Genomic DNA, 26,549 nt, shown 5'->3' on the forward strand with positions numbered 1-26,549 from the left:
TTTATCGATGGCGTGATTGTCATCGCTTGTAACACAGCAAGACAAGTTAAATCATTTAAATAATGAATAGCAAAAGCAGAAATGCACTACACTCTTGAAATATGATATATGCTACACACAGTCTCCTGCAGTTCCAGAGGTTTTTGCTTTTTAACCTCTGTGAAATAGGATTTTCAATCGTATTCCCCCGGCGCGGTATCTTAAAAACTGTGAGCAGCGCTGAAGAAGGACGACAGCCCGTGGGTGTTGAGCGTTATTTATAATCTGAACGACTTCCTCCAGCTGGTGTCATAGCTCTGCCTTATGTCTTCATTGTACGCCACAGAAAATCTGAATCGGCCATAACTCTCCTCGTATAGGATTACAAGAACCAAGCAGATCCAACGAGAGAAGACAAAGCCCCCCCCCCTCAACCTGCCTCATTAAAGATATGATGTAGTTATTAATAATGGGCCAGCTAAAGGTTTTAAATACCAATTATGGATTTAATGTCTCAATAATTCACTTTAACAAGGGCAGTTTCTCACTTACACTTTGACGTAGTATATGCATTTCAGGACTTACAAGTGGAGTTATAGTTTTAACAGTATGGTATTACAGACGAGTAATGATTTGAGTATTTTCCCACCACTGACGTCCTCCCTCCTCACTTTGTATTTCTTCTAATTGATTAATGAATGAATTCATATTTTCAGTGTAGTCTGTTGAAGGTTGAATTCCTCTGTGCTCTCATTTCCAGTGATTATTTAAGCAATATCATTTGTATGTCTTACTGTCTGCTTGTATTCCACAGAACAGGAACATTTACTGCACAAAGTGTCATAACTTTACTTTCAATGTATTCTCAGAACGTATTTGTCTAATGAAGATAAACAAGGGACGGTGGAGAAAGAGACAGTGGGACAGGCATAACAGAAACACAATGCAGAAATAAAAAAATATGATGGAAAATAACAGAATAACCACACAAAAATATTCAGGGCCCCAATTTAACATTTATGTGTGTGTGTGCGTGTGTGTGTGTATTGTCTTTTATTGCGTCTAAGGACACACCAAATTAAAAAACAACAATAAAAAAACTCAACAACAAAAAAAATCCCAGGTCTCTTGATCAAGCTGTCGAGGTTAATTTATAAAGTGAATATTAATTATACGGAGGATGAGTGCAACAGCCTCTAACTCTCTTTTTTATGGCACACCTGAACACTGTTGCCCGGCAACCGTCATAGCCTAGCGACCAGTGTGTAGCTCCCTCACCTGTGGGACGGTTGTCAGTCTGCCCGCTTCCACCAGCACAGCGGAGCAGGACGGTCCAACTTTCTCTCTGTCCGCCGCCAACAACAACAACAACCCCCCCCCCCCCCCCCCCCACACACACACACACACACACAACGGGCTCCAATGGGTGACAGCGACATCTTTACTGGGCCAAACCGAGCCGCCAACAATGTGCTGATAAAGAAAGCCAGGAGGATTTACCGCCACACGCTTGGAACATGTCGGAAAGGTAAGTTGTAGCAATTCAATCCCACAGTCTCAGGTGACCCCTGAGGTCATGCTTTATTCTTCTCAACTGCCTTTACATCTCGAATAAACCAGCAAACTATCCTTTAAAACCTTAATTGCGATTTTAAATTGATTTGTTATCTGTCAACTTTATTATTTATGGTCACTATATGGCAGAAAAACTGAAGTACCAGTGTCCAGCTATCCCCCTGCATCACACAGGGGCCACCGTGAGCTCCCAGCACCTGCTCAGGTGTCCTCCGCTGCCACGGCAACGGGCCCTAATCTGCATTGTCAGGCCCAGTTCAGTGAAACTCGAACCGCGCGGCCCGTGGTCAGGGTGTCAGCGCACAGGCGAAGGGCTTACATTACGAGGAGGCGACGACAACTCCTCTTCGGACGGAGGAGACGAGGAAGTGCCCGGGGCGGGGGACATTTCTCTCTCTCCCTCCCTCTCACTCGTCTCCGTCTCAGTTCCTCAGGTGTGAACACTCTCAGCGGCAGCCTCCCCAAGTCCCACTCGGCCCACCACTCTGACCTCGACGTGACACGCACGCCTCTCTCTGTGGACCACAGTCCCGATTCTGGACTAGTATCTACGCCCGTGAGTATCAAACAGTGTGGCCGTGATCATTAATTGCTGCTGTCCTCTCTCTTTGACTCCTCCATCCTTCATCCCTCTCCTGAGTCCAACCCCCGCCGCCATCCTTTCATCTTCAAATCTCTCTATTACGCCCCCGCCGCCCGCTCTCTCTGCGCCGAACCTAATATTCTCAGTCTCTTCGCCACGCTCTCTATTTTACCCCCTCAGGCCACTGTCCTCTCTGCTGGATGGCTGCGCTGAATGATCTTGACTATTTCAATAAAGAAAGATGAAAAAACGTCTCCTCACCTAATCCTCCCCCCGTGGTGGTTAAAAGTACTCCCATGTCCTCATAATTCCGCAGCGTGTTTTACTTTTTAAATCCTGCAGCAGAAATGGGGTTTCCAATAAAGGCTAAAGACTTTTTATTAGAAAAGTAGAAGACCCCTGCTGATTTTGGAGATATTTTCAATGCTCGTGTAAAAGATGGATGCTTCGGCTTTTGTCCTGAAACGAGGCATCTCGTCTTCGCGTGTGAAATACAGGTTGCGTCGGCGTTATAGTGTCATTTTTTCTTTATGAATTTGCGTATGATGTTAATCATAGCATCTTACCTTAATAAATTCCCTGTCTATTAGGGTTAGAATCATCTAAAATATTCTGCTTTGATTATTTGCAGGCCAACATCACGTCGCTTACGGTGCGAATCTTATTCGTAACTGTACTTTAACCCTCAGTTAAAATGAATTTGTTTTAAATGGTCTAGGTTTTAGGACTCAGGTCAGCACGTCAGGCTCAAGCTCTAAAATCCTGCTCGTCCCATAATGCAATTCGATATTGACTTCATTAGAAAACGTAATCGCCAAAAACACCCGCTCGTGTTGAAGTCCATGTGTTCGAGAGACTTGCAGGAACAAACGAAATGCATTCACCTGCTCGTGAATGTGAGAGCTGGCTGCAATACTGTAGTTTGTAGAAATGATTTTATAGATAGATAACGGATGGAATGCAGGTGAGAAGGTTGGAGAGTTTTATGAAGCGAAATGTTCTCTCTCTTTGCTAACTCGTGTGGCAGTGATGCTTAATGCTCTTTGAAATGACCCATTGATTTTGGCTCGGCACGGTTTATGTGTGGATGCTGAGGGAATAGAGTTTAAACTGTGTTAACGAGGAGCTACGCTAGATTGAACGCTACCGGGTCCTGTTCTTCCAAGACGTTTCCGTAGACTGTACGTCTCTGTTCTTGTATGATATGACTCATCGCGGCCGTCTTCATCATCACACTGAACGGCCCAACGGCCTTCGCGCATCTAGTCCTCTGACTGTACATGCGTCAGCAGCAGAATATGAAGGATTTCGATGAAACAGAAAGTGATGTATTTGTTACTGGCCGTCCCCAGAGTGAGAAACTGCATCATTCATCCTGTTGTCTTCTTCTTCTTCTCCTCCTCCTCCTCCTCATTCCCCATCTTCTTCTTCTTCTTCTTCTTCTTCTTCGTCTTCTGTTAGCTTCCATCCAGTCGGTTCCAGTTCGCGTCGTGGCATCGCCTGGAGCAGTGTGAGGTCACAGGTGACCAGCTGACCTGCCCCAGGGTCAGAGAAGGTGTGTGATCCATACGAGACATTCAGTACATACACACATACTGATACTGTACACACAGCTGCAGCTGCAAAGTTCCTGTACTTTGAGCTGTGCTTGACACAGTAAAGTTGGATTTAATGAAACAAGATGGCGAGATATGTTCTATGGAGTCCTCCTATGATGGAATAAAAGGCAGTGAGAGACTATTTAGTTTTTGGAAGAGTAAAAAAAAACAACCTTTGTGCTTAAATTTAAATGATATAAGCCTGCAAAAAATTAAAGACAATGACAAAGAACCCAAAACCAAATCTGTTAAAAGTGCAAACAGGATTAGGAATAATAACTTTTTCACCAGATGATATGAATATGCAGACTTTTCTGTTTGGACGTTGTGATTAAAAAGGGCCATCGGAGGAGGAGCTGCGTCAAAGAGAGGGGGATGACGTCCGTTTGGTGAGAGGGGGGAGGAGGAGGAGAGAGGACGAAGGACAGAGGTGGGAGGAAAGACTGCAAGAAAATTGGGAAAACTGTCTGGTGAGTTTGCACAGCATCCCCTGAGTTTGTGTGTGTGTGACACCTGTGTGGTGTGCAAGTACAGTAGGACAACGGAGATATGGGGAGGGATGGCGTGCAGGAGCTGAGAAGAAAGACAGATGGAGACAGTCAGACAGACAGACGGACGGACGGACGGACGGACGGACGGACGGACGGACGGACGGACGGACAGACAGACAGACAGACAGACAGACAGACAGACAGTCAGACACACAGACAGTTAGACAGACAGACAGACAGACGGACAGACAGACAGACAGTCAGACACACAGACAGTTAGACAGACAGACAGACAGACGGACAGATGGAGACAGTCAGACGGACAGACACACAGACAGACAGACAGACACACAGACAGTTAGACAGACAGACAGACAGTCAGACGGACAGACGGACAGATGGAGACAGTCAGACAGACAGATGGACAGACAGTCAACCGACGGACAGACGGACAGACACACAGACAGACAGACAGACAGACACACAGACAGACAGACAGACAAACAGACAGACACACAGACACACAGACAGACAGACAGACAGACAGGACTCTGACACAACTCTACCACCCGTCTCTCCTCAGGAGCTGAATCTGTCCTACCAGGACCTGGGCGATCCCTTCCAGAGAGAGAACTTCCTCCGCATCCTGCGGCGGTTGATCCGCGTGGAGAAACTGCAGCTGGTCGACAACTCCCTCACCAACCTGAGCTCCGTGCGTCTGCCAAGGTGTGTGGAAACCACACTCACCCAGAATGCACCGCGACACACTTGTACTCTGATTCTTTGTTAATCTCCTCCCGAGGGTGTGCGCAAAATGGTGTCACGTAACGCTGGATGAATATTCAATGGAGTCAAGTATAAAGGAATCTATGAATAATTTTTGGGAGATTCTTTCATCCGTTTCAGCCGTTTTCAAACTGCCGGCCCTGCCAGCTGTTTGAAACTCACTTCACACTGTTTCATCTGGAGGTGAATCCAAAGACAATACTTCAGCGATTATGATCAAATAGCCTGCTAAATTAATACCAAACAAAAATCAGTTTAGTCGTTCTGTTCCGTCTAATACGTCCCGTTTTTTTTGTTAACGATCCCCTGCCACGTGACATCGATGTGCACAATGTGGAAGTTTCAGCGCTTCTTTTTAATTCGTCAGAAAGCGGTGCTGTTTTTTGGGAAACCTCTCCCGCCACTTCACCCAATACAACGTAAAATGTGCATGAAAGTAATCGGGGAAAAAGAAAAAAGAAGCTAAGCGTTATCCGTGCTTCGTCCGGGCAGGTGCAGAATGCTAAACCTGCACCGCAACCACCTGGTGTGCCCGCGTCAGCTGCCAAAGCTCCCCGCGGTGGAGCACCTTTGTCTCTCCGACAACGCCATCGGCTCCCTGGTGGGACTGGGAGCTCTGGACGACGGCCCGCTGCGCTCGCTGAACCTGAGCCGCAACCCGGTGACCTTCGCTCAGGACTACCGTGCACGGTGAGGACACCCTTGTGGAAAAAGGAGGTGAGTGCATTCGTGTCTTCTCTCTCTTCCATCTCTTTCTGACTGTCCTCCCCTTCTCTGTCTTTCCCCTGCAGCGTTTTCTCTTGTTTGCCAAAGCTGGAGGTCCTGGATGGAATCCCCAGGCTGCCAGAGGACTCCCCGCCCACCGGACTGCACTTCCCAGAAACCACCAGGATGTGCAGCATTTTGTGACGTTCTCCTTCAGGGATGGACGTGCAACGACTCTTCACAGTTGTTCAGTTATGATCTAAAGTGTCACATCTGTCGCCGCAAATCTTTTTTGTTTCTTCTTTTAGACCAGAGACAGTGTGATAGGAATGTGGTCCAAGGCCATGTGAGACGCTTTTTTACGTAAAACAACATATTAATCATATTTTTTAAAAACTTTTATTAAACGGAACCTTTGGATAGTAAAGAGAAAACACTGCGAAATCGTATGTTTCTGCATCAGTTTCTATAGAACTAAAAGAGGTGCGGTACTGAGACACATAATGAAGGGTGATGACAAAGTTTGGCTTTTGATGGAGGGCGGATCAGATTGCTACTCATGACTCATCTCCAGCATCTCCTCATCTCTCAGGATTTCAGCTGAGCCGACACTGTCACACACTCCTGTGTGCTGCACCACACACACACAGACACAGACACACACACACACACACACACACACACACACACATGCAGAGACACACACACAGACACACACCGACTTCTTTTCTGAGCAGAAATCGTTTACAATCACAGTCAAGTCAAACGTAGCTATTATAGATTTGCATGTTATTAATTGAACTTTACTGGACTCCACGTGTGTCGTATACATGAGAAGAAGAGACACAGGACATCCGCTTTTCGAGGATCATCAAACACTCAGTGCCCCAGACTCCCCGGGATAATGGGACTCTTGTGTCCTCCGGCCAACTGGGTGATGATGCGTATACGCCTCGTGCAACAACAGGTCACACACACAACACGAGCGCACGCAGAGTAATCCTCAGTAGATTGCAGAGCAATCCCCATTAAAAGTGCACACACACACATACACACACTCGTTTGACTTTTAAGTGCTTTGGATGAAAGGATAAAGGAAACATAAAGTGGTGTTGCTGGGGGTCACACACAGTACAGACACTGCACCCTCTCCTGTAATATGACGTTGATTTATTCATACTTCTGCAGCGGTGTGTTATCCTTTATTAATAATGGTTTCAATTTTCCGTCCGCACCTGAATCATAAACACACTTTGTTATCTGATCCCGCAAGAACAAGTATGAATACTCCCACACACACACACACACACACACACACACACACACACACACACACGCAGCGAGCATGAACTGGGGCACACACACACACACACACACAAATAGCTTGTGCCATCTCCTCGCTCGCAAAAATGTGGCGAAAAAAAACATTTTAAGCAGCTGATATCTCCCTAACAAGCACACAGCCGGCCACAAACTGGCAGTTACATGCCTCATTGGGATTTTACTTAAGTGTGGAAGATTGCTTGTGCAATTGCGGGTGTGTGTGTGCGTGTGTGTGTGTGTGTGTGTGTGTGTGTGTGTGAGTGTGTGTATGAGTGTGTGTGTGTGTGTGTCTCTGGCTTACGAACACTGCAGAGAAACATTATAATGAGCTCGCAGGATCCTCATGTCTCGCAAACATGATCGAGGTCGAGGAGAGAAGCCGGTGTCTTAAAAACTTCTGATTTCGAGATGGTACGATTCATCTTTGCAGCAACATTTTTTGACGCGAGTGAGGCAGCAAAATGGGAGATTTTGAAGGAGTTTCGAGGTTGATTATCCAAAGTTTGTGGGTGTAAAAAAGAAATCTTCATAGCTTGGAGCTTCAGCTCTGGCATTAAATGGAAGATTTGAGAATCGGTGGCAGTCGCGTGGGCATGCGTCTCCACATAGACTCTGTGGCCGCAGGCGTTCAACATGTTGAGATGATTCACGGTAATGCAGCCGTGACGTGACGACGGAGAGAGTGTGAAAGTGTGGAGGAGTCATCATTCACTTATCACTGTCCAAATGTGTGTATTTGTGTGTGTGTGTGTCTTCCTGTGGCCATAGTGATGAGACACCCGTTACTCTCATCCTCCTCCAGCGGCTCAACAATCTCATCACAGGAGAGGGATGACGGCAGGGAGGGGGCTGAGGGGGGCTAGAGACAGGGAGAGAGGGGAAGGAAGTGAGGAAACACATGGAGAGAGAAGAGAGCACAGGGATGATAGGAGCTGTGAGCTGTGGAGAGAAAAAAGTCCGACTGAGAGGCGACAGTGTGCCGGGGACAAATGTGGTTCATTAGAGGTCAATCGCCTCTCTCAGTCTCAGTCAATCCCCCTCTCGTTTGATTTTCATTTCCCTTTGTTTCGTCGGTTCACACGAGTTCACCCGCCATCACCTCTCCCTCCTCAGACAGAAAGAGTAGATGAGTTGCACAAAGTTGGCAGGATTTACACAGCGAGGCGTTCAGGGGCCCTGTCGCGATCGACCGAGGGCCAGTGATATGTAAAACTCCACGATGAATATTAATGATCTTTTCCCCCTGTGTGCGCGATTGCATATTTATGATGCATCCTCTCGTCTCCCGTTTGAAAATAGACTCGACAGAACAATTTGCAACACGGCGCAAGTCGAGTGTGAGCTCGCTGCGAGTCGAGAAACACTCCCTGTTTTATTTAAGGTGCATCACGGCGTCACAGCCGCGCACGACTGGAAGCCTCCATCTTTTTGTGTTTGTTGTGTGATAATTATAGCTGCAACAGTTACTAAACGATTACTTAATTAATCAACTATTTTGATAATCAATTAATCGGTTCTCTGATTTCAGCTTCTTAAATGTGAATATTTTCTGGTTTCTTTGCTCCTCTGTGACAGTAAACTGAATATGTTTGGTGTTGTGGTCCAAAAAAAACATCATCTTGGGGTTTTGGAAAAGATTTTTCACCATTTATGGACCAAACAACTAGTCGAGAAATCGAGAAAATAATCGACAGATAAATCGATTAGGAAAAATAATGGTTAGTTGCAGCCCTAGTAATGATAACACAAAAAGCAATGATAATGTCAGTTAAAGCTTAAAATTTGAAACTGAAAGTATTGATCATAGTTTGATAATTTATTATCAAACAAAAATATCATCAAACTATGAATCAAATGCAGGTACCAAAGGTTTTTCAGTTTTTTTCAGTCTAAATTTGGTGAGTCATTTCTCAAATTAATTCAATTTTGCCTCATAACTTATTTTTTATTTCCAGATCTTTTTAGTTTCAGATTTTAGGTTAGTTTTGTTCACGACCACTTGATTGAACATTCTAAAATTAAAATAAATGCACAATAAAAATCCCTGTGAGGCTTAAAGTTTCATTCAGATCGTTTCATTTGTCTGAAATATTCAGTTCACCCTCCCAATGCGTTTCAGTTCATTAATCATCAAAAAAAATAAAAATCGTTGACCCTTGATTCTGATTGGTCAGGTAGAGAAATGTTGTGACAGTCCCCATGAATAAAGAACGCTGGTAACAGGATGTTGACATGGTTTTCATCATAAACCTTTCAACATTTTTACCCGGACACACTTTAATTCTTCATTTTAATAATGTTTCATTCTGAATCTGTGATGTTGAAGTTATTAAGCAGCCGCCAGAGGAAACTCCGAGGAAGAGCTCTGCTTCAACTTCAGTCAGCGAACACAATCACAATTACCTGAGATCCTTCAGCCTCTTTATTCCTCTCACCACTCAGGTGATTCACACAATCACAATCCCACTTCCTCATATCAAATCTAACTGGCAGAAGATAAAATGTACAAATTGTCAGCATTTTTTTTACTATACATTGTACAGTAGACCAAAGATGTCGCAGTAAATTGCATCAGATTTTGTGAATTTAATTCACACCAGCAGTAGACATGTAATCCACCCCCCCCCCACCCCCCTTCCTTTAAGGCCATGCTGAAGGTTCAGCACGAACTGGCTATTATCCCTCTCGTGTCCTAGTGAAATGATTTTTCCCAAATGTAAAAGTGTAAAAAGACCCAGAAGCGTTTCCAAGAATGGAGAAGGCACATATCAGTGTGACACAGATTGGCTTCACCGAGAAATGTCTCTTTGACCGACGTTGGCGGGAAAAAATATCCAGAGAAAATGTTCCAGCTTCGAGGAGCAAAGGCCACTGTGACACAAAACCAGTTCAACGAATTAAAAGAAGAAAAAAATGTTGCACCATTTCACGATTGTCTGACTTGTTACTGCGAACAATAAATAACAGGAAATGATCGATTGGAATGCAAGACGCAGATTAAAGTTTGAGCTAAAACATACAGAACTGTATGAGCATGAGAACATTAAAATAACATAATTTTGGTTTCCTTACACATGATAAAAAATACATTCTCCGTCTGTTTGCGGTTAAAAAAATCAAAAAAAAAAATCAGGCAGACGTGTGATTAGACAAAGACTATACAGTATACATCCAATTTCCATCCTATAGATTCTGTCCATTTCCGCAGTGTAAGCTGATCAGTTCCAACCCCACAGCGTTTGGAATCGCCTCCCATCTTCCAGGCATGAAAAAACAAATCCCAGATTTCCTCAGTGGGATTCTGAGTTAATGGCTACTTGTATTCCTCTGAGAAACGAGGGGAAACACGGACCTGATGGGCTCGACGGGGGGCCGCCGAGAAAGGCACTGCAGCCGGTTCAAGTCTGCGTCTCTGTCCTACATCTCCGCCCTCCGGTTGGTTCCCTCGTCTCTGCCAGCCGTGTCCTCCTCTACCTCCTCTTCTTCCTCTTCGTAATTCTCATCCTCGTTCTCTTGTGCGTCTTTTCGGCGAATCCCCTCCTTTCTCCGCCCGTCGTGGTTTTTTTCTTCGTCCTTGAGCGAATAAGCAAACTTTTTAAACATCCAACTTTACGTATTTTCCCCAACTGAAGATGATCATTTCAGACATTTACAGATATGGACAGAATGTCCAGAAATACCCTGACTTTACTTTCTTGGGGGAAGACATTGCGAAGTCACCGGTCAGTAGATTGGCTGACAGATTCTCATGCTGAATCATCATAGACGGACTAAACTTTTTGGCGCCAGGCTTTTAATTTTAATTTAATTGCTTCGCCTGTGCATACAGGACTGGAACATACAGGACTGTCATTCTCTTATAATGAGAGCAGAGACATTTTGTGGTAAAGGTTCACCCGGGACATCTCCGCCAGGTCAACTGTCCAGCGGCGTATGAATGAAGCTGAACGAGGTGGAAGCTTCACTGAGCTCGAATTACAGAGAAACATAAGTGTGTTCACTCATTATGTGACTGACATGAGTATGAAACCCAAGTTGAGATAAACAAGAGGACGTAATCGATACAGATAAACTTACATGAACTAAATACCTAAAACCATCTATTTGTTTTAAAATCCTTAGAAACATCACAAATAACACGATGAATTACACATTTGAAGACCATTTAAAAAATATTTAATATATTACTATTTATTTATTTTAGTTTTGAGAATCATAAAATGTGTGCAAGCCGTTGGAAACAGATTTCCTTGCAGGTCAAATTGAATAATCCAGGCCCAGGTGGAAAACTGACACCCTGACAGACTCCACCTGATCTCCCTCAATTATCAGGATGCGGCTCAAGTTTCCGCAGGACAACACACCGATATGCATCATACACAATTGAGCGAACACACTTGAATCACCTGTGCGGCTAAAATATCAGAGCAGTGAATATTTCCGGATGGGATACCAAAACATTTTTACGGCCGCTTTGTGCTGTGATGTGATAAGACCGAAAAAAGCACCAGGTTATTAAAATGGATTACCCAGTTATACTGTAGCAATAGGCTTGAATGATTATTATCAGCTGTACAGTACTTGCCTGCCTCAATCAAAACACAACACAGCAAGGTTTTAAATCAATGGATGATGCAGTTCCTCTAATTACCATTAGATGCTGGAAGAGCCAAGCAAACTGACAATAGGGAAGTGTGAGAAAAAAAGGACTTCTTTTTTATGTATTAAGTAAATATGTTTTTTTAACCTCAAGCTGAAACAGCACACTACTAACACGTTTGTACGAGCACGAGGTGAAGCCGGGGAGGGAGTGCATTTCCAAAGAACTGCCTGGGCAACTTGGAGGTACATTTTTAATAAGAGTTTTGGGAAAATAAAATAAAATAAATCAATACCAGTTTGAGATGTTTAAAATGCAGTAATTGAGAACTGTGAATGCTCGTAGAGGAAGGCCAGAGACCCGCTGACTGGTTCCGCCCAGAAGAACCTACCTGATCGATGTTCTCCTCGTTATACGGATCCTCTCCTTCCTCCTCCCCCTCCCCCTCGTCCTCTCTCTTCTGCCCGCCAGCTATGTCCTCCTGGGCCTTTGACAACAGCAATAACAAGAGAAAGGAGTTCAATGGTCGAATGATTTCAGGAAACGAAAAATAAAAACAAAATCTCCCCCCGTGTGGATTGAAACAATGAGGTGCATACTAGATATATTACATATTTTCGTTTGGTTTTAAATCTGCTTTTCCTGCCCGTCATGTTCTCTCCCTCTCATCTTCTCCGTCGTCTTTCAGTAAATTAAACATACGCCTGTGTATTACACACCTCGTCCTCCACCTCATCCCTGTACTGGTCATCCAGCGTGTCTTCCTGTTGATCTGGGTTTCCAGCCATCTGAACGCACAGACACACACAAAACCCACACAACTTCAGACACTCCCCACGGAATACTCAAGATAATCCTGATCTGATCTCTCTCTTTACTCTGCTCTCTCCTTCTTCCCCGACCCCATCCTCACCACCAGATCCTCTTCCACAGCAGGCTGCCTGGGGCCGGTGTGTGTGTCTATGTGCTGTGCTGGCGCTGCCGGCTCCTCTTCCTCCTCTACCACCTCCTCCTCCTCTCCTGTGACCCTGTGCTGCGGCCGCTCATCCTCGGCCTCCTCGAACTCATCCTCGCCCTGGTTGTTGGGGTCGTCCTCGGGGTCCAGTTCACCATCGACAGCCCCCTGTGGAAGAAGAGATCGTGGTAACGGAGCAGAAGAGGGTTGATACTGTATCTATATGAGAGATAGAGGAGATACAAGTGTGATGAAGAGGAAAGTAACTGAATCAGGGTGTATAAGTCTATCAGTGTATCAGGGTTAAATTGGCCTAAAATTCCTGTGGTCTGAGCTCAGCTTTACTGGCATTCAACATAATGAATACATGTAGATCCCTGGTTTGAAAAAAAAGAGGTAGGTGAATAGTGGGACGTTGAATATATACCAATGTGAGAGAGTGGGCAGGGAGGATGAAACTAAACTATATCTGAATGGATGGAGGGATGACTGAACGGGTGTGTGACGCATGATACATTAAAGTGAGTGAAGAAGCTGAAGTGATAGGCCGATCATTAACAGATGGGAGTGAGCATGATGGACGGATAAAATGGATGTACAGTCACCCGTTGATGAGTTGGCACTCTGTGATCTGCTTTTTCTTTGTCCTCCTCATCGTGTAACATATGGGCATCTCTCTCTGTTCACACACACACACACACAATTTCAGAGAGTATTTTATGCCGTAATGATAAACAGTCCATCTGCTGACCCAGGATTTGATTTACTCATCTTCCCCGTCTCACCTTGTTCATCTACCGTGTGACCCTCCTCTTCCCCTTGAACGATATCATTGTCCATGTTCTCGTACTCCGTCTTCTTCCTGACAACAGCAGTGACGGCAGACAATCAGAGGGGGCGAAGGCTCTATAAGCCGCATCACAACAGATTTCCGACCGATTCGAAACCTGACCTCAGGTGCTCCTCTCTCAGCAGCTGCTCCCGTCGGTCGGCGTCCCTGTGGTGCTGCACCTCTTTCTCCTGCTCCGCCTTCAGCCTCTGCTCCCTCTCCTTCAGCACCTTCTCCCTCTGGGCCCGCAGGGCCTCCTGTCGCACCTGGATCTGACGGCGCTCCTCCGACCTCTGGGCCTCCAGACGCTGCTGCTCCTGCTGCTGCTCGTAGGCCGACTTCACGCGCTCCACCTGGGCGTGCGCCTGGTGCTGCAGCTGGGCGTCCTCGCGCAGCTCCGTGTGGGGATCCTTTGAGACGACAAATCCAAAATTGACCAAATCAAACACAATGATTTTTGTGTTACTTTGAGACAAAAACATATAGGTCAAAATATGAATTATCCTTTTAGTAGAGGAAGATAATGAGCAAGCTGCCAGGTATGAAAGGAGTAAACTCAATTTATTCTGGTTCATCTAGAATGATCTAAATGATCAGCTGTGTCCATGACGTGACAAGGAAAAACTTAGGTGTAAAGGTGTATTGTGTTTAAGTTTAAATCCCATAACTGTCACTCTAAACAGGAAACACATTCAGGTGTATAAGCAAGTTTAACCCTGTTTACTAGTAAGTAAATCATGTAAACAAGCTCTGACCGGTTGTGGCTGATGTCTCAGTCGATGCAGTGCGTTCTCATCGGGCTGTTCCTGCTCTGGCTCTTCTCCCCCCTCCTCCTCCTCCTCCTGCTGCTGCTGCTGCTGCTGCTGCTGCTCGTCGTCGTCCTGGGCTTGGTCAGGGTCCTCCTCCAGCTTCTGAGGCTGCCCTGCTTGAGCCATCTCCTCCTCCGCCAGCTCCCTCTTCCTCTCCGCCTCTCCTTCTCCCTCATCCTCCTCTTTTTCAGACACGGCGTGTTGAGATGCAGTGGGGCGCGACTGGGCGTGCGCCTCCGCCACTTGATGGGCCACCTGAGAGGAAAGTGGAGATATTGCGATTTGAGTGTTTTTAGAATTGTCATATGGCCCTTTGTCTTCGTAGTAAAGTGATCGTAAAGATTCCCGCGTTACCATGCCCTGGTGATTTTCATGGGCTGGCTCCTGTTTATGTATCGCAGACTCCTGGTCTTGATGGACGTGGGAGTCGGGTGCTCTGACAGCAGCAGCTTTCGCTTCCTGGGGAGCAGCGTGTTGCTCAGGCGGTCTCGGGTTGGGCACCCTGTTGAGGGACTCCTTCAGCTGCTTGTACTCATCCACCTGCACCTGAAGGGGAACAACATACACAACCATTAGAGAGATGAAGCTGGGCTCGGACTACTGGAATTTCAGGCCCAGATTATCTGGTAGTGTGAGGGGTTAACAGAGCCATTCTTAAGCCTCCCGAACTGCCAGCAGAATCATCGGGGGGCCCACACCATTAATTATCAAACAGGTTCGATATTTATGATTTTAAAAATCAGGAAAGTCACGTCAGTACTTTCCAGGCTGAACCAATGAGAGAGACGAGTAGAGCTTACATTGCTATAGCAACACTATCAGCCGCTCAACATTATAGACCTTTTGAAATGGCGACCACGAAACAAGCTACTGTACGAGTGCGGTGGACTGCTGAGCTGGAGGAAAGGCTTGTCGGGACGTGTGCAAGAATACGGGTGCCTGTGTAGCGTATCTTCCAAGGCCTATCACAACCGTACAGTATTACAGTATTAGCGAGGAGCAAGTTGCCGCACTACGACAAAATCTTATCATGTTTGAAACTAGAGAGAAGAATATCTATGAAGATTCTCCTTTCGTGCGTGATGCAACGCGTTTTCTGAATCGGTCAGGATTTTAAAAAACTCTGTAGTCTGAGCCTGGCTTAAGAGAGAGAATCTTGGGGGAGACGTTTAATGCAGTGGGATTGTGCAGCCACAAATTCATCTGTGCTTTGAAAATAAATATTTAGCAGAACATTTTGGCACTTTGTTTTCCTGAGTCAATACAGACATTTTTCCTCTTACTGACTATAATAAATATTTAAACAACACCATTCTTTTACACAGTACACGCACCCATACCGGTGCCTTGCAACCAGGCCGCAGGGTTAAATTTAAAAAATAATTTTCTCAATTCCTCCCCTCTCTCTTCGCCTCGCTCCAGTCCCTCCATTATATCTTTCTGGCTGATTGGCTGCGACGTGCTTTAGCTGTACTGCTCTGACAGCCCGACAAGACCAAACCCCCTGGCGTGAAAGAACGAGTTTTGTTTATGTGTGTTTATGTGTGTGTGTGTGTGTGTGTGTGTGTGTGCGCCCGTCCAGCCAGAAGCACAAATGCAAAGAAGCACATCCCTTTATACAAATGAGCAAAGGCAGACAAACGGACAGAAAGAGAGCGGAAACGAGAGGAGAGTGACAATTCACGAATGCAGTAAGACAGGAGGAGAGAGGAGTGCTGTATATTCAATAAACAAGCCACACATTGCGCGTTTTTTCTTTTCTGTCTACTGGCGATCGTACAGTTTACTGCAATAAACATTTCTGCTTTGCTGGTAAAGGTTAAAGTTAGGTTATAGAGGTTCCTAAAATGTTCCCTGTTGTGGGATAAAGACATATCTTATATCTAATCTTAGAGAGGCTGGGAGGAATGCAGAGGAGAGGAGAGGATGTTTCTGCTGCTCTGGGGAGAGAACGTACAGAACTGGTTGAATACTTAAATAAAGGAACGTCCAGATCAGATAAGCGACAGAAATCTGTTTTACTCTGTTTATACTGTCCCCGGCCTTTGTAACTTCTCTGCTCACATGCTTAAAAGACAAAGTAATGACAAAATTAAACATGAATCTCTCATCTCTTATCTGTCAATGCAACCAAATGTCTAGTCTTTCCTCTGTGAATGAAAGCAGATATACAGCATCAGTCAGCTGCAGGATTATTCGCCGACTGTGGTGAACCATGACACTGTGTCGCTCCGCCGCCGTCCTACCTGAGCTACAGCCAGCGCACTCTTGTGGTCTTCTAGTGTCAGTGCCAGGTGGTCGTGGGCCACCTTCAGGTCCTGATGCTGAACCTGACCACCCGCACACACACACACACACACACACACACACACACACACACACACACACACACACACACACACACACACACACACACACACACACACACACACACACACACAATTTTAGGATTGCATTTGATCTTTATTTTAAATAAAATCTAAGATAACAGAATGCATGCCCCCCCTCCCAATATTTGCTGGCACACAATTTTCTTTTTATTATTTCTGAAATAAAAAGTTGAAAAGAGACACGTCAGTTCTCACCTGTACATCCTGCAGCTGTGTATGAATGTCATGATGGGCTTTCCTCAGCTGTTTATTTTCCTCTCTCAAGTTATATGCATTCTCTGCAGCAAAAAAAACAAAACAAAACACATAAACACTATGCTTGCAACTTAACAGGAAACACAACCAGAACAATATTTGACTGCAAGGAATCAGCAAAGATGATTAGCACCACTCCTATTTTTTTTATAATTCTTTTTTTTATCCCTATTACTCACGTTACCAACAGAGCTTCCACTTTTTTTCACATATGGCAATAAAATCCATCTGTTTAAGTTACACTTGGTGCTTATTTACCACACACTGAATGGCACAATACAAGCGCTTTGAGTTTCGGGATAAGCGCTCCATAAATCCAATATATTATTATTATTATTATTATAACAACAAACTTTTTTTCGAGATTTATAAGTCAGACATGCAGTGCTTGATACAGTCAGAAGATGGAGACAAAGTTAGTGTTTCCCGATGACGCTGCTGCAGAGCAACAGCAGCGGAACCTTGTACCTTTGAGTTGGGAGATCTCCAACTCTTTGACTTGCTGCAGCTTCTCGTAGCGATCCCGGTGCTCGTCCAGCAGCCGCCCGTGGTCCTTGTCCTGCACCTGGTTCTGCTCGTGCAGATCGTAATACTGTTTCTTCAGGTCATCGTGCTGGTTCTGACAGAAGAAAAAAAATAATTGTCAGCATGTGGTCTTTCTGTTTTTCCCTCTTCATAATAAAATCAATGAATCATCAAATCCCTAATGCAAAAATTGACCCTCCCCCACTCGGGCATAAGCTTCCTTAACAAAAAAGAGGAAGGATGTAGCGCTGCAAGGTCAGGAAGAGTGCATTTGTGTATTCAAATGAATATGAGGATATCTGTGTGAGCGCTAATGACAGGAACACAGACACCGACATGGCAACACAAGTGCGTCTCTGCGTGCGTTGGGACTCATTAAATACATACCTTTAACATCTGATGTTGCACTTGTAGAGAATTCAATCTGCTGCTGGAGTCTTGCTGTTTTTCAACATAAAAAAAACGAAAGGTTACAAAACTCGGTGACTTTGCAGTCCAGGCTAAAAGTTACTGCAACAACAGATCAGGCTAAAAAGGAATCGTTCGAGCTGGTGGTGTCAGTTACAGCGGCGCCGGTGAAAAACAAAGGCTTCGACACAAAGCTGTTTACAAGCATCACGAGCAGAAAGTGAAGTTTTGCACACGTGATAAGGAACAGCTCAATACATTGAAAGAAATGTAGATAAATGGAAAAAAAAGTTAATCGTAAGAAAAAAACGTACCTTCTCCTTGTTCAGCGACTGTTGTGCTTCAAGTTTGTAAACCAGATAATCTAGAAATCAAGAGATCATGTTGTGAAAATTTTCAATTTGGGTAAAAACTCAGTAATAATGACCTTTAAACTTTGTCACTTACATTACAATCGATTTACACATACATTTATTTGGCAGATGCATTTGTCCAAAGTGACCTGCAGTAATAATGTCAAAGCACTTACGTATTTATTGCAACCTAATATTTATTCTGCTGCCTGATTTGCGGCCACAGTGTGAGATAAGAACTTTCCAAAGCTCCTTTAAATGTAGATTCACCCCCAGGAGTCAGAGTTGAGTGTACATGTTATTTTCCTCACCTTCTTTGGCCTTTTTGTGCTCCAACCTCTCCTTCTGCAGGGACTTCTCCAACCGGGAGCGATGCTCATACACCACTACACGTGTCAAATACAGACGGGGATGAACAAAGGGAGGGAATGACGTACATGAAGAGAGAGAGAGAGAAAACACACAGAGGAGGTATAGTGAGTGGTTTGACCTCGGTTTGAGCCAGGTGGGAGGTAAACTAAACAAGAAGAGAGCTGTGATACAAACACTGCAGGAAACATTTGCACTCGGAGAAACACTCAGAGAGGCAGACGGAGAGAGGATGTGTACGTTATGGTTGATAATATTAGAGCCTAGGTGCGATATTTATTCAGCCACACATGATCTCGGGGACATGACGGCTCCTCCATCGACAGAAAGCTGTGGTATTCTTCACATCTGTGGCCGAGCAAAAAGGGTGTTTACAGATCGGGCTGCTCTTCTTGTGTCTGGTGGGTCGTGTCGGAGAGGAGAGGGATTCTTTTTAACAATGTGACCACGAAGGCAAACTACATTTATTGGTCCATAGCCATGAACCTCGGTATCACATTTGATTTGCAGCTCGTGTCCAATACCTTTTAATAAATCTTGTTACTTTCACTCAAGAAATATCGGTCAGAATCACATCTACTCTTTCTTTTTCCCGTCTTAGAGAAGCTCATTCATGCTTTTGTCTTTTCACGCTTGGACTACAAGCAATGCACAATTTACACACATGAGTCAGTCAATCCTCTTCAGTGTCTCTGCTTCAACTTGTGCAAAAGCTGCTGCTCGCATTTGAACCAACATCCAGTGCAGAGTGGCTCCATCTCCCCAATTCTTGTTTCCCTCCAATAGCTGCCGGTTAAATTTAGGATTGAATTGGGATTGTTTCAATAGCGTTTAAAGCTCAGCGTGGTCTGGCCCCCAGATATTTTAATATATAGGATCTAAGATCTTTCTAACCAACTCTTGGTGCTAGTCCTTAAGTCAAGAATGGTAAGGAAGGGTGACCGGGCTTTTGACCCTGAGGCTCTGGAATTCCTTGCCTGAGGTTATTGGACTTTACCAGCATTTTACCTGTTTTTTAGCCTTTAAATGCCTGGTTTTTAACTGATGTTGATGTTTTCAATATTTTCTTTTATTATTACTTTTCTTTTATCTTTCTTATTTTGTTTTGCCTTTTTGTTCTGTGCTGTTTTATTCCTCTGTATGTTGAAAAGCACTTGGTCACCTCGTTTATATAATTGCTATTAAAAAAAGTTGTGTCTTAATTCTGACAAGGATCAGTTAACATAATTCTTTGCGAAAATTACCCCAAAAGCTCTTGGGGTTATAAAGATCCTGCTTTATATTAAACCTACTTCTAATCTCTGTCTTCCCCAAACTCTGTCTCAATAGATCTATTTTTAAATCCCTCCATTTCTTTTACCTTCATGCGATTCAAGATTAAATTGAAATGAAACAGGAATAACCAATGTGGTTAACAGGATTGAGATAATACAGAAAAGTGTATCAAAGCTGATACAACAGATAGTTACACACACAAACCCAATGCAACACATTAGTAAGTAATGGCAGGTTTACAAGCTGTAATTAGGTGATTTTCTGAGTCACGTCTCACGGCTTCAACACAGATCCCAGAGCCTCAAACACACTTTTTGTGTTTGAGTGTTTGAGTGTCTTCTGGATTCGATTAAGTAACAACAACCAAAAAAACGGGGGGGAAAGGAGATAAAAAGAGATAATGACAAAGCATTTAAAATTAAATTAAAATAAAAAATATATATAAATCTTTGTTGAAATACATTTGTCCTGAATAAGATGAAAATCATACTGAGCTTATTATGCTCCAGATTTGAGGCTACTTATCGACTGAAGATGTCCAGAAAATGGGGTCCGGACATTTTCAGGAGTTTGGCGTTCATGCCAAGATTTGGTGACGTAAATGCTTTATGGAAAAGAAGACAGGAACGAAAACGAGGCGTTCAAGTGTCCAATCCCACACAGACTCTTCCGCGGCAGAGTTTTCAGTAGGACAGAAAGATTCCCTTGCCACAGACTTCAGACTCGCCCGACTGTAACTTTCCATACACAAAGAATCTATGAAACACGAAAATAAACTTTAAGCATTTGGCACTTCTTCTTGAAAGTCATATTAGCTGAACTTTATACATTATGACCTTCACAGACAAACTGTCCAAACTGGCGACACTGTTTTTTTCTCTCTCCAGTGACACCGCTTGTTTTACTGGTCAAATATTGGAAAAAACTTGTAACTCTTTGGCTTTCACTCATGACACACGGGGCAGTCACTTTAGACATGACATCAGGGTTCATGCGGCGACCAGTTGTCAGCGTTGACACTTTTTTTTTTACGATGCTGTGTTATGTTCATAGTTTAAATATCATGAGGTTAAATTCCTGTAAAAAATGTCTGAAATCCAACAAACTCCAAATGGCCGCCTTTCCAAAGTCCCTCTTCCCTCTGATCTTGACCAGATGGATGTTCAGCGACACCGGATCAGGGAGGTTTTGACTCGGCCTGTTGGAGTTTCTGTGCCGTCTGAGTGGACGAGGCCATGTTGCTCTTAGCTCAGGCCACACACACACCCTCTCTCTGGGGGACGACATGGACAAGTTGGCCAATAGCTACAAAGAAGCTACAGTCTTAAAAAAAAGCATGTCATTTTACTGTGCCTCTGAATTATTAAAAACTCACTAATATTTCCACAAGGTAAATCGATTATTTACTAAGGATGATCCGTTTAGAAACACAACTTGCTTCGCGTGAACATAACGTGGTTAAAGATCAAAGATGGGGGAGAAAATGTGGTTGAAATATTAAAATACAAGAAGAGCTTTTCAAAGCATTCCAATGGTAAACAAATTAATTCAATTAACTCAACTTAATCAGAAGTTAACTTTCTCAACCCAGCACAAAGAAACGTGCGACCAACATAACCACAAATATTCGAATACAAAGATCGGGATTCTGGGATTTTACCAACCCAACTTTCCAACCCCACGATACACCGATTCGTTTTACACCTGCCATGAGCATGGGAATGAACCTTCATTGTTTAAAGGCTCAGACCAATGTAACATTTCCCGTACTGTGTGGCTCAACAGCTTCGGCGGATCAAGAACAAGGGCGTTCTCTTTGGCGGTGACCTTTACTGGCCTATTGGTTTAGATGTGAAGCAGATTGGATTGGTTAGAGTTGGCCCGGGGGGTTGTGGACTGCGAATGCTGTCAATCACACAGGGAAATGGGCATCAAGATTTTGTCTGCGGTGTGTTTGTGTGTGTTCTCACTCACACACCCACTGTACTGCTGAGCACACACACACACACACAGGGGACCACTTGCGCAAAGCTCCCACTGCAACGTATGGGGAAGGGGGCGGGGGTTTCAAATTTCCTCCTTGTGTGGCAGCTTTCCGTCCACCCCCTACTGGTAAACAGAGTCCACATAGGAACCTTTATACCCAGTAATTACACATTTAAACATGCGTAAAACTAGACAAAAATAGTGGTTGTTGAGTGTTGAGTATTTTTGACTTAAATTGTAACTCAAGTTAATCTGAGAAACCTCAGACAGGTGGGACACCGGATGAGAAACTCTCCTCCTGTCTTTTACCAAAAAAATACTGGACTTCAAGATGAAGGTTGATAGACAAAGGATGTAGTCTGAAAATGGTGGTATGTTCTGTATGTTAACACCAGCACCGCTGAATCTAACAAAATCCCCAAAAGATATGAAAAAATTAATTTGACCTGAACTAATCTAATATCCGCATGAATTACCGGTTCATATTCTGAATGTTCAGAGCAGTGTGTTCTGATGTGACTTGGTTTATTTTGGGTTTCAGGTCACGCTTCATGCTGCTTTTATTCGTTTCTCGGACATCAGTCTGGAAGGCACTCTGCATGACAATATCCGACATTTTCCATTTTCATCAGGAAATAATAAATACTGAATCAGGTCCAATACTTGAATCCTTTGAATCCAGGGAGAAACCTCAAACTACAGCTCAAGCAACAAAAGTATCTACTTCCTTTTTATCCCATGAATAAAAACAAACTATGACATTGGTTGAAATAAGGCTAGATCCATACTACTAGTTTATATTTATGTTGATTTATTTGTTTAAAAGGGCCATGAATTTATATGCATGCATATTTAATTTCAACATGGAAATGAGCCAGATAAAAATAACATCCATGTGTTTTCGTTTTAAAACTGAAATGATTGTGGATTGTGTTATTGTAGATGTAGGCTAAGGGCGTTCACTGCTATAAAGAGCAGGCAACAACAGTGTTGTGATTTTATATTCTCTAGAGACTGCTGCAAGTATTATGTTTGTTTCATGTTTTTTTGCTAACAGCACTGAAACACTGGTGTGTGTGTGTGTGTGTGTGTGTGTGTGTGTGATTGTGTGTGAGGGAGTGAATGGGAGTTAAATCACAGGGACACATCTGCCAGAGAGCATACATTAACCATAAAGTGCCAGTTGATGCTTTTAAATGACTTACAACTGCCAGCCTGTGGTCATAGTGGGAGATAGTGAATCAATACAGCCCGGAGGCCCACCTCTAAATATAGGACAGGAAAACCAGCGATCAACAGTCGCCCATGGATCTCGAGTGGGCTCCACCTCGTGATTGGCTGAGTGATCCGTGGCTTCACAATGCAAGCATGGGTGTGGTGCACAGTTGCAGGGATGCAAATGAAGTCAAACAATGTCACTTTCTTCCAAGTGTCACATTATACGTTCATGCTCTCTCTGCGTCTACACATATCAGATTGACTGCAACTTTGAAAAAAAACTAAATAGAAGTAATTTGTATAATGTTGACCTGAGACAGACTGAAAGATGGTGCTCCGCCTGCTTTGTCAAGGAAACTGACTTAGTAAAAAGCATGCGAGATACTTTGTATAAAGGGCTGCCTATACTTGGAAAGCCACTGCCATTCACTGACACCTATGGGGTCAGATGTGCTGTTCGTTTCACAATGCAAATATGTCACAGAATACTTAACACGACGACAAAAGGCCTAAATCTGTGTGCATGGACAGGACAACACTGTTACACACAGTGGTTGTGTAAAAGAGATAAAGCACAAGTCTACAAGGCTGTGGATGAAGGGAGATAACAGCTGATTAGGGTTGATCAAATGCTGCAATAAATTGCAATAAATTAAAGTCTCCAGTCTGGGCTTAAAAGCCGACACACTCTCCCGACTCCCTAATGTGGGCACAAGAATTTGTTCTGAATAGATGACAATATGTAGGAGCGTACTCTCTGCGCAGGCTGTTAATTTTCAACTAACTGGCATAATGGCAAGACACAAAAATCTCACATCCTGTCCACACAGCAGAGTGTGTGTTTATGTGTATTTATGGGGCAGGAGTCAATCGAGGAGGTTACTGCAGGACAAGACTGTTAGTAGTAGTTAGTCTTGTTACTGGGAACATAGCTGTACTAATGCTGAGTGGGTGTGACACCGCTTTACGACACATGGCATAAAAGCTAACAGATCAGTCAATTATCTATGGATTTTTTTTTTGACTATTAATGTAGTTTCTACTGTTGTTTTTTTATCGTTAAATATGTGGTGACCATGCCAACAAATCTTTCCAACCACATCACGTAGTGCAACCGCAGACGCACAATGGAAAAATCTCTGATCTTTAATCTAGATCGACCACCAGAATTTTAAAATAAAGGCCTGGGAGCTACTAGACTGGCCCGACATGTCTTGCACTTCCTGTCGTCTATTAATGTTTTATGATGTAGTCACGCTCTCAACATTTTTAATGGAAGAGAGGTGTTTGAATGGGGGTTGTCTAGATTGGAAACAAGTAGAGCTGCAACAGTTAATCGATTAGTAATCGACTACTAAATTAATTGGCAACTACTTTGATAATCGACTAATCGGTTAAAGTAGATTTTTATGAAAAAAAAGTAAAAATTCTCTGATTTCAGCTTCTTACATTTGAATTTTTTGTGGTTTCTTTGCTCCTTTATGACAGTAAATTGAATAATCGTTGGTTGCAGCCCTAGAAACAAGTGATGCACGGTCCTCTTCGACAACACAGCCACAGATAGTAAAAAGCTCTTTGCTTGATGATGACATGGCGAAATTAAAACCAACAGTGTTGCCAACAACGACACCGGCGTCTTCAGTAGGGTCGTGACAGCTGTGGCCGGCAGAAGCAGATGTGCAGCCTGACCCCATGACCTCAGAGGTATAATAATGGGTGTACACTGTAAAGGTGAGATAGAATACAACCAGGGGTGTGCGTCACTGTCAGGGCCTCTCCCGCCTGTAGTAGGCATCGCCGCCGAGGAGTGTCGGGGTCAAGCTTCACTATTTACAGTAGACCTGTGCAGGGGTGGGGGGGAAGTAATCTGCTCAGACTTTAAACCTGGTTTGCCACAGGATTAGAAAAATCCACCTGAGGTCAAAGGTCAAAGACAGGCTCTGGGTTGAGACACCGCCCAGTGAGATCTGACAGACTAAATCTCTGGTGGAGCTATTCTTGCCTCTGACAATCTCACATACATACACACACACGCACACGCACGCACCCACACACCTGTTTTTTTACCCACTCTCCAAGACAGGATTTTGACGAGGTTTTGAGGTGCTGACTTGACGCCGAACTGATCCGTGGTTCGTGTCGAACTAAATCCAAGTCTTCATTTTCATTTTATCAAGTGCGGGCGTTTGATAGCGATCAGGGAAACAATAAAACCCCAGTTTTGCCAACGGAGTCTGGCGCGCCATCCAGGAAAAAATAAGAAAAAAGAAACCCCAACAACTTCTCCTCTCTCACCTGTCACCTGCACAACGGTCACATCGCACCGCCGCGTCGTTTACCTTGGAGCTGAGCCGACAGCGACTCCTGATGCTGCTGGTACTTCAGCGCCGTCGCCTCCGTCCTGCGCAGCTGCTTGTGCATCTCGAAGGACACCATGCCCGCGTACATGACCCCGCAGACGACCGTGAGCAGCAGCAGACACTGGAAGATCCTGCGCTGCCTGCGGGAGCACACCCCGCTGCCCATGGTGGACCCGCAGCCCTCCCCGCTGTCTGCGCGCGAGAGCCCCGTCGCCTCCGCGGCTGGAAACTTCCGACACAACTTCTGTTTTTCCTTTTTGGTGTACCTCCCGGTGAAGACTGAACCAGCCCAGCCCACCCCTCCTCCTCCTCCTCCTCCTCCCCTTTACTTCCCAGACATTTCCATGCAGGAAAAAAAACCCGGAAAAAAACCCGCAGGTTACTCGCTGTTTCTTTCTTCTGTGTTCATTGTTTTCGTTCCACCACTTGTGCGACTCTCTTCCGGAACTTCAAAGTCGCCGCTCAGGTTTGTTGTCGTTGCTTGACTTCACGTCCAAACTCCCGCAGCGGACAAACCGACCGTGGCTCACGGCCACGTCTTCTCGCCCGCTCTCCTTCCACACTTTTCCTTCCAGACGTTCCTCCCCCGCCCCCCCCCCCCCCCGACGCAGTTCACAGAAGATTATGAAGGAAAAGAATGATAAAGAATAAGAACCCCTCAGGTCCCCGACGAGGCCTCCTCCATTGCACCTTTAACTTCAGATACGTGTCAACCCCGCTGCTGCCTGTTGCCGTCCGACCGCAACCGCTAGAGGAAGTCCCTCCTCCGAGCGGCCGTAAACGTCGCAGTCCCCGCCCCCTCACAGGGAGAAGCCCCTTCATCGATTGGTCGCCCGAGAGCTCGATCAAAAAGTGACTGGGAACTTAAGGGAGGGCAGTTTTTCGATACTTATTAATAATAATAATAACACCACCACAAAAAAAGCTATAAGCGAAGCGAAAGAATACTCTACGGGATTATCATACACATGATGTAGAAGGGGTTGAGTCACTCACCTGTGTCCAAAATTTACTTTACAAAAGTTAAAAAGTTAATCATTAAGTCTAAATTGTTTCGAATTTTAATATTCATGGCTCGTGTACAGAAAACCAAGCAATTTAATCTAAACATATTCTTTTACTGAATGCACATTAAATCACAATTATGATAAACTATATCAATTTACATTTCCAGTGC

At 44.4% G+C, this 26,549-nt stretch overlaps 1 protein-coding gene across 2 annotated transcripts; it reads right to left on the bottom strand.

The window, feature by feature from the left end:
• Positions 1-9,444: 9,444 nt before the first annotated feature.
• Positions 9,445-26,096, bottom strand: golim4a (golgi integral membrane protein 4a). Of its 2 annotated transcripts, none has more exons than XM_047335568.1 (16): positions 25,352-26,096; positions 18,476-18,550; positions 18,126-18,175; positions 17,791-17,844; positions 17,347-17,497; positions 16,819-16,901; positions 16,480-16,563; positions 14,588-14,779; positions 14,180-14,488; positions 13,548-13,834; positions 13,381-13,457; positions 13,195-13,274; positions 12,554-12,763; positions 12,360-12,428; positions 12,032-12,127; positions 9,445-10,613 (listed from the first exon to the last, which is right to left on the bottom strand). In XM_047335568.1, exons 1-16 carry the CDS (start codon positions 25,536-25,538, stop codon positions 10,458-10,460), a joined length of 2,160 nt encoding a protein of 719 aa, XP_047191524.1. In that variant the 5' UTR covers positions 25,539-26,096; the 3' UTR covers positions 9,445-10,457. The 2 variants fall into 2 exon arrangements, with proteins under 2 accessions (XP_047191524.1, XP_035478510.2); XM_035622617.2 differs by having other exon boundaries at positions 13,201-13,274; positions 25,352-26,095.
• Positions 26,097-26,549: the final 453 nt, after the last annotated feature.

Source organism: Scophthalmus maximus, chromosome 11 (genome assembly GCF_022379125.1).
Source record: "Scophthalmus maximus strain ysfricsl-2021 chromosome 11, ASM2237912v1, whole genome shotgun sequence".
Taxonomy (NCBI): Eukaryota; Metazoa; Chordata; class Actinopteri; order Pleuronectiformes; family Scophthalmidae; genus Scophthalmus; species Scophthalmus maximus.

Excerpts from the sequence above, each read along its gene's own strand:
- golim4a (XM_047335568.1), bottom strand. The coding sequence starts at position 25,538 with ATGGGCAGCGGGGTGTGCTCCCGCAGGCAGCGCAGGATCTTCCAGTGT. Across the intron at positions 18,176-18,475 it reads GCACAAAAAGGCCAAAGAAG|ATTATCTGGTTTACAAACTT; the intron begins GTGAGGAAAATA and ends CTTGATTTCTAG. Across the intron at positions 14,489-14,587 it reads ATGAAAATCACCAGGGCATG|GTGGCCCATCAAGTGGCGGA; the intron begins GTAACGCGGGAA and ends CTTTCCTCTCAG.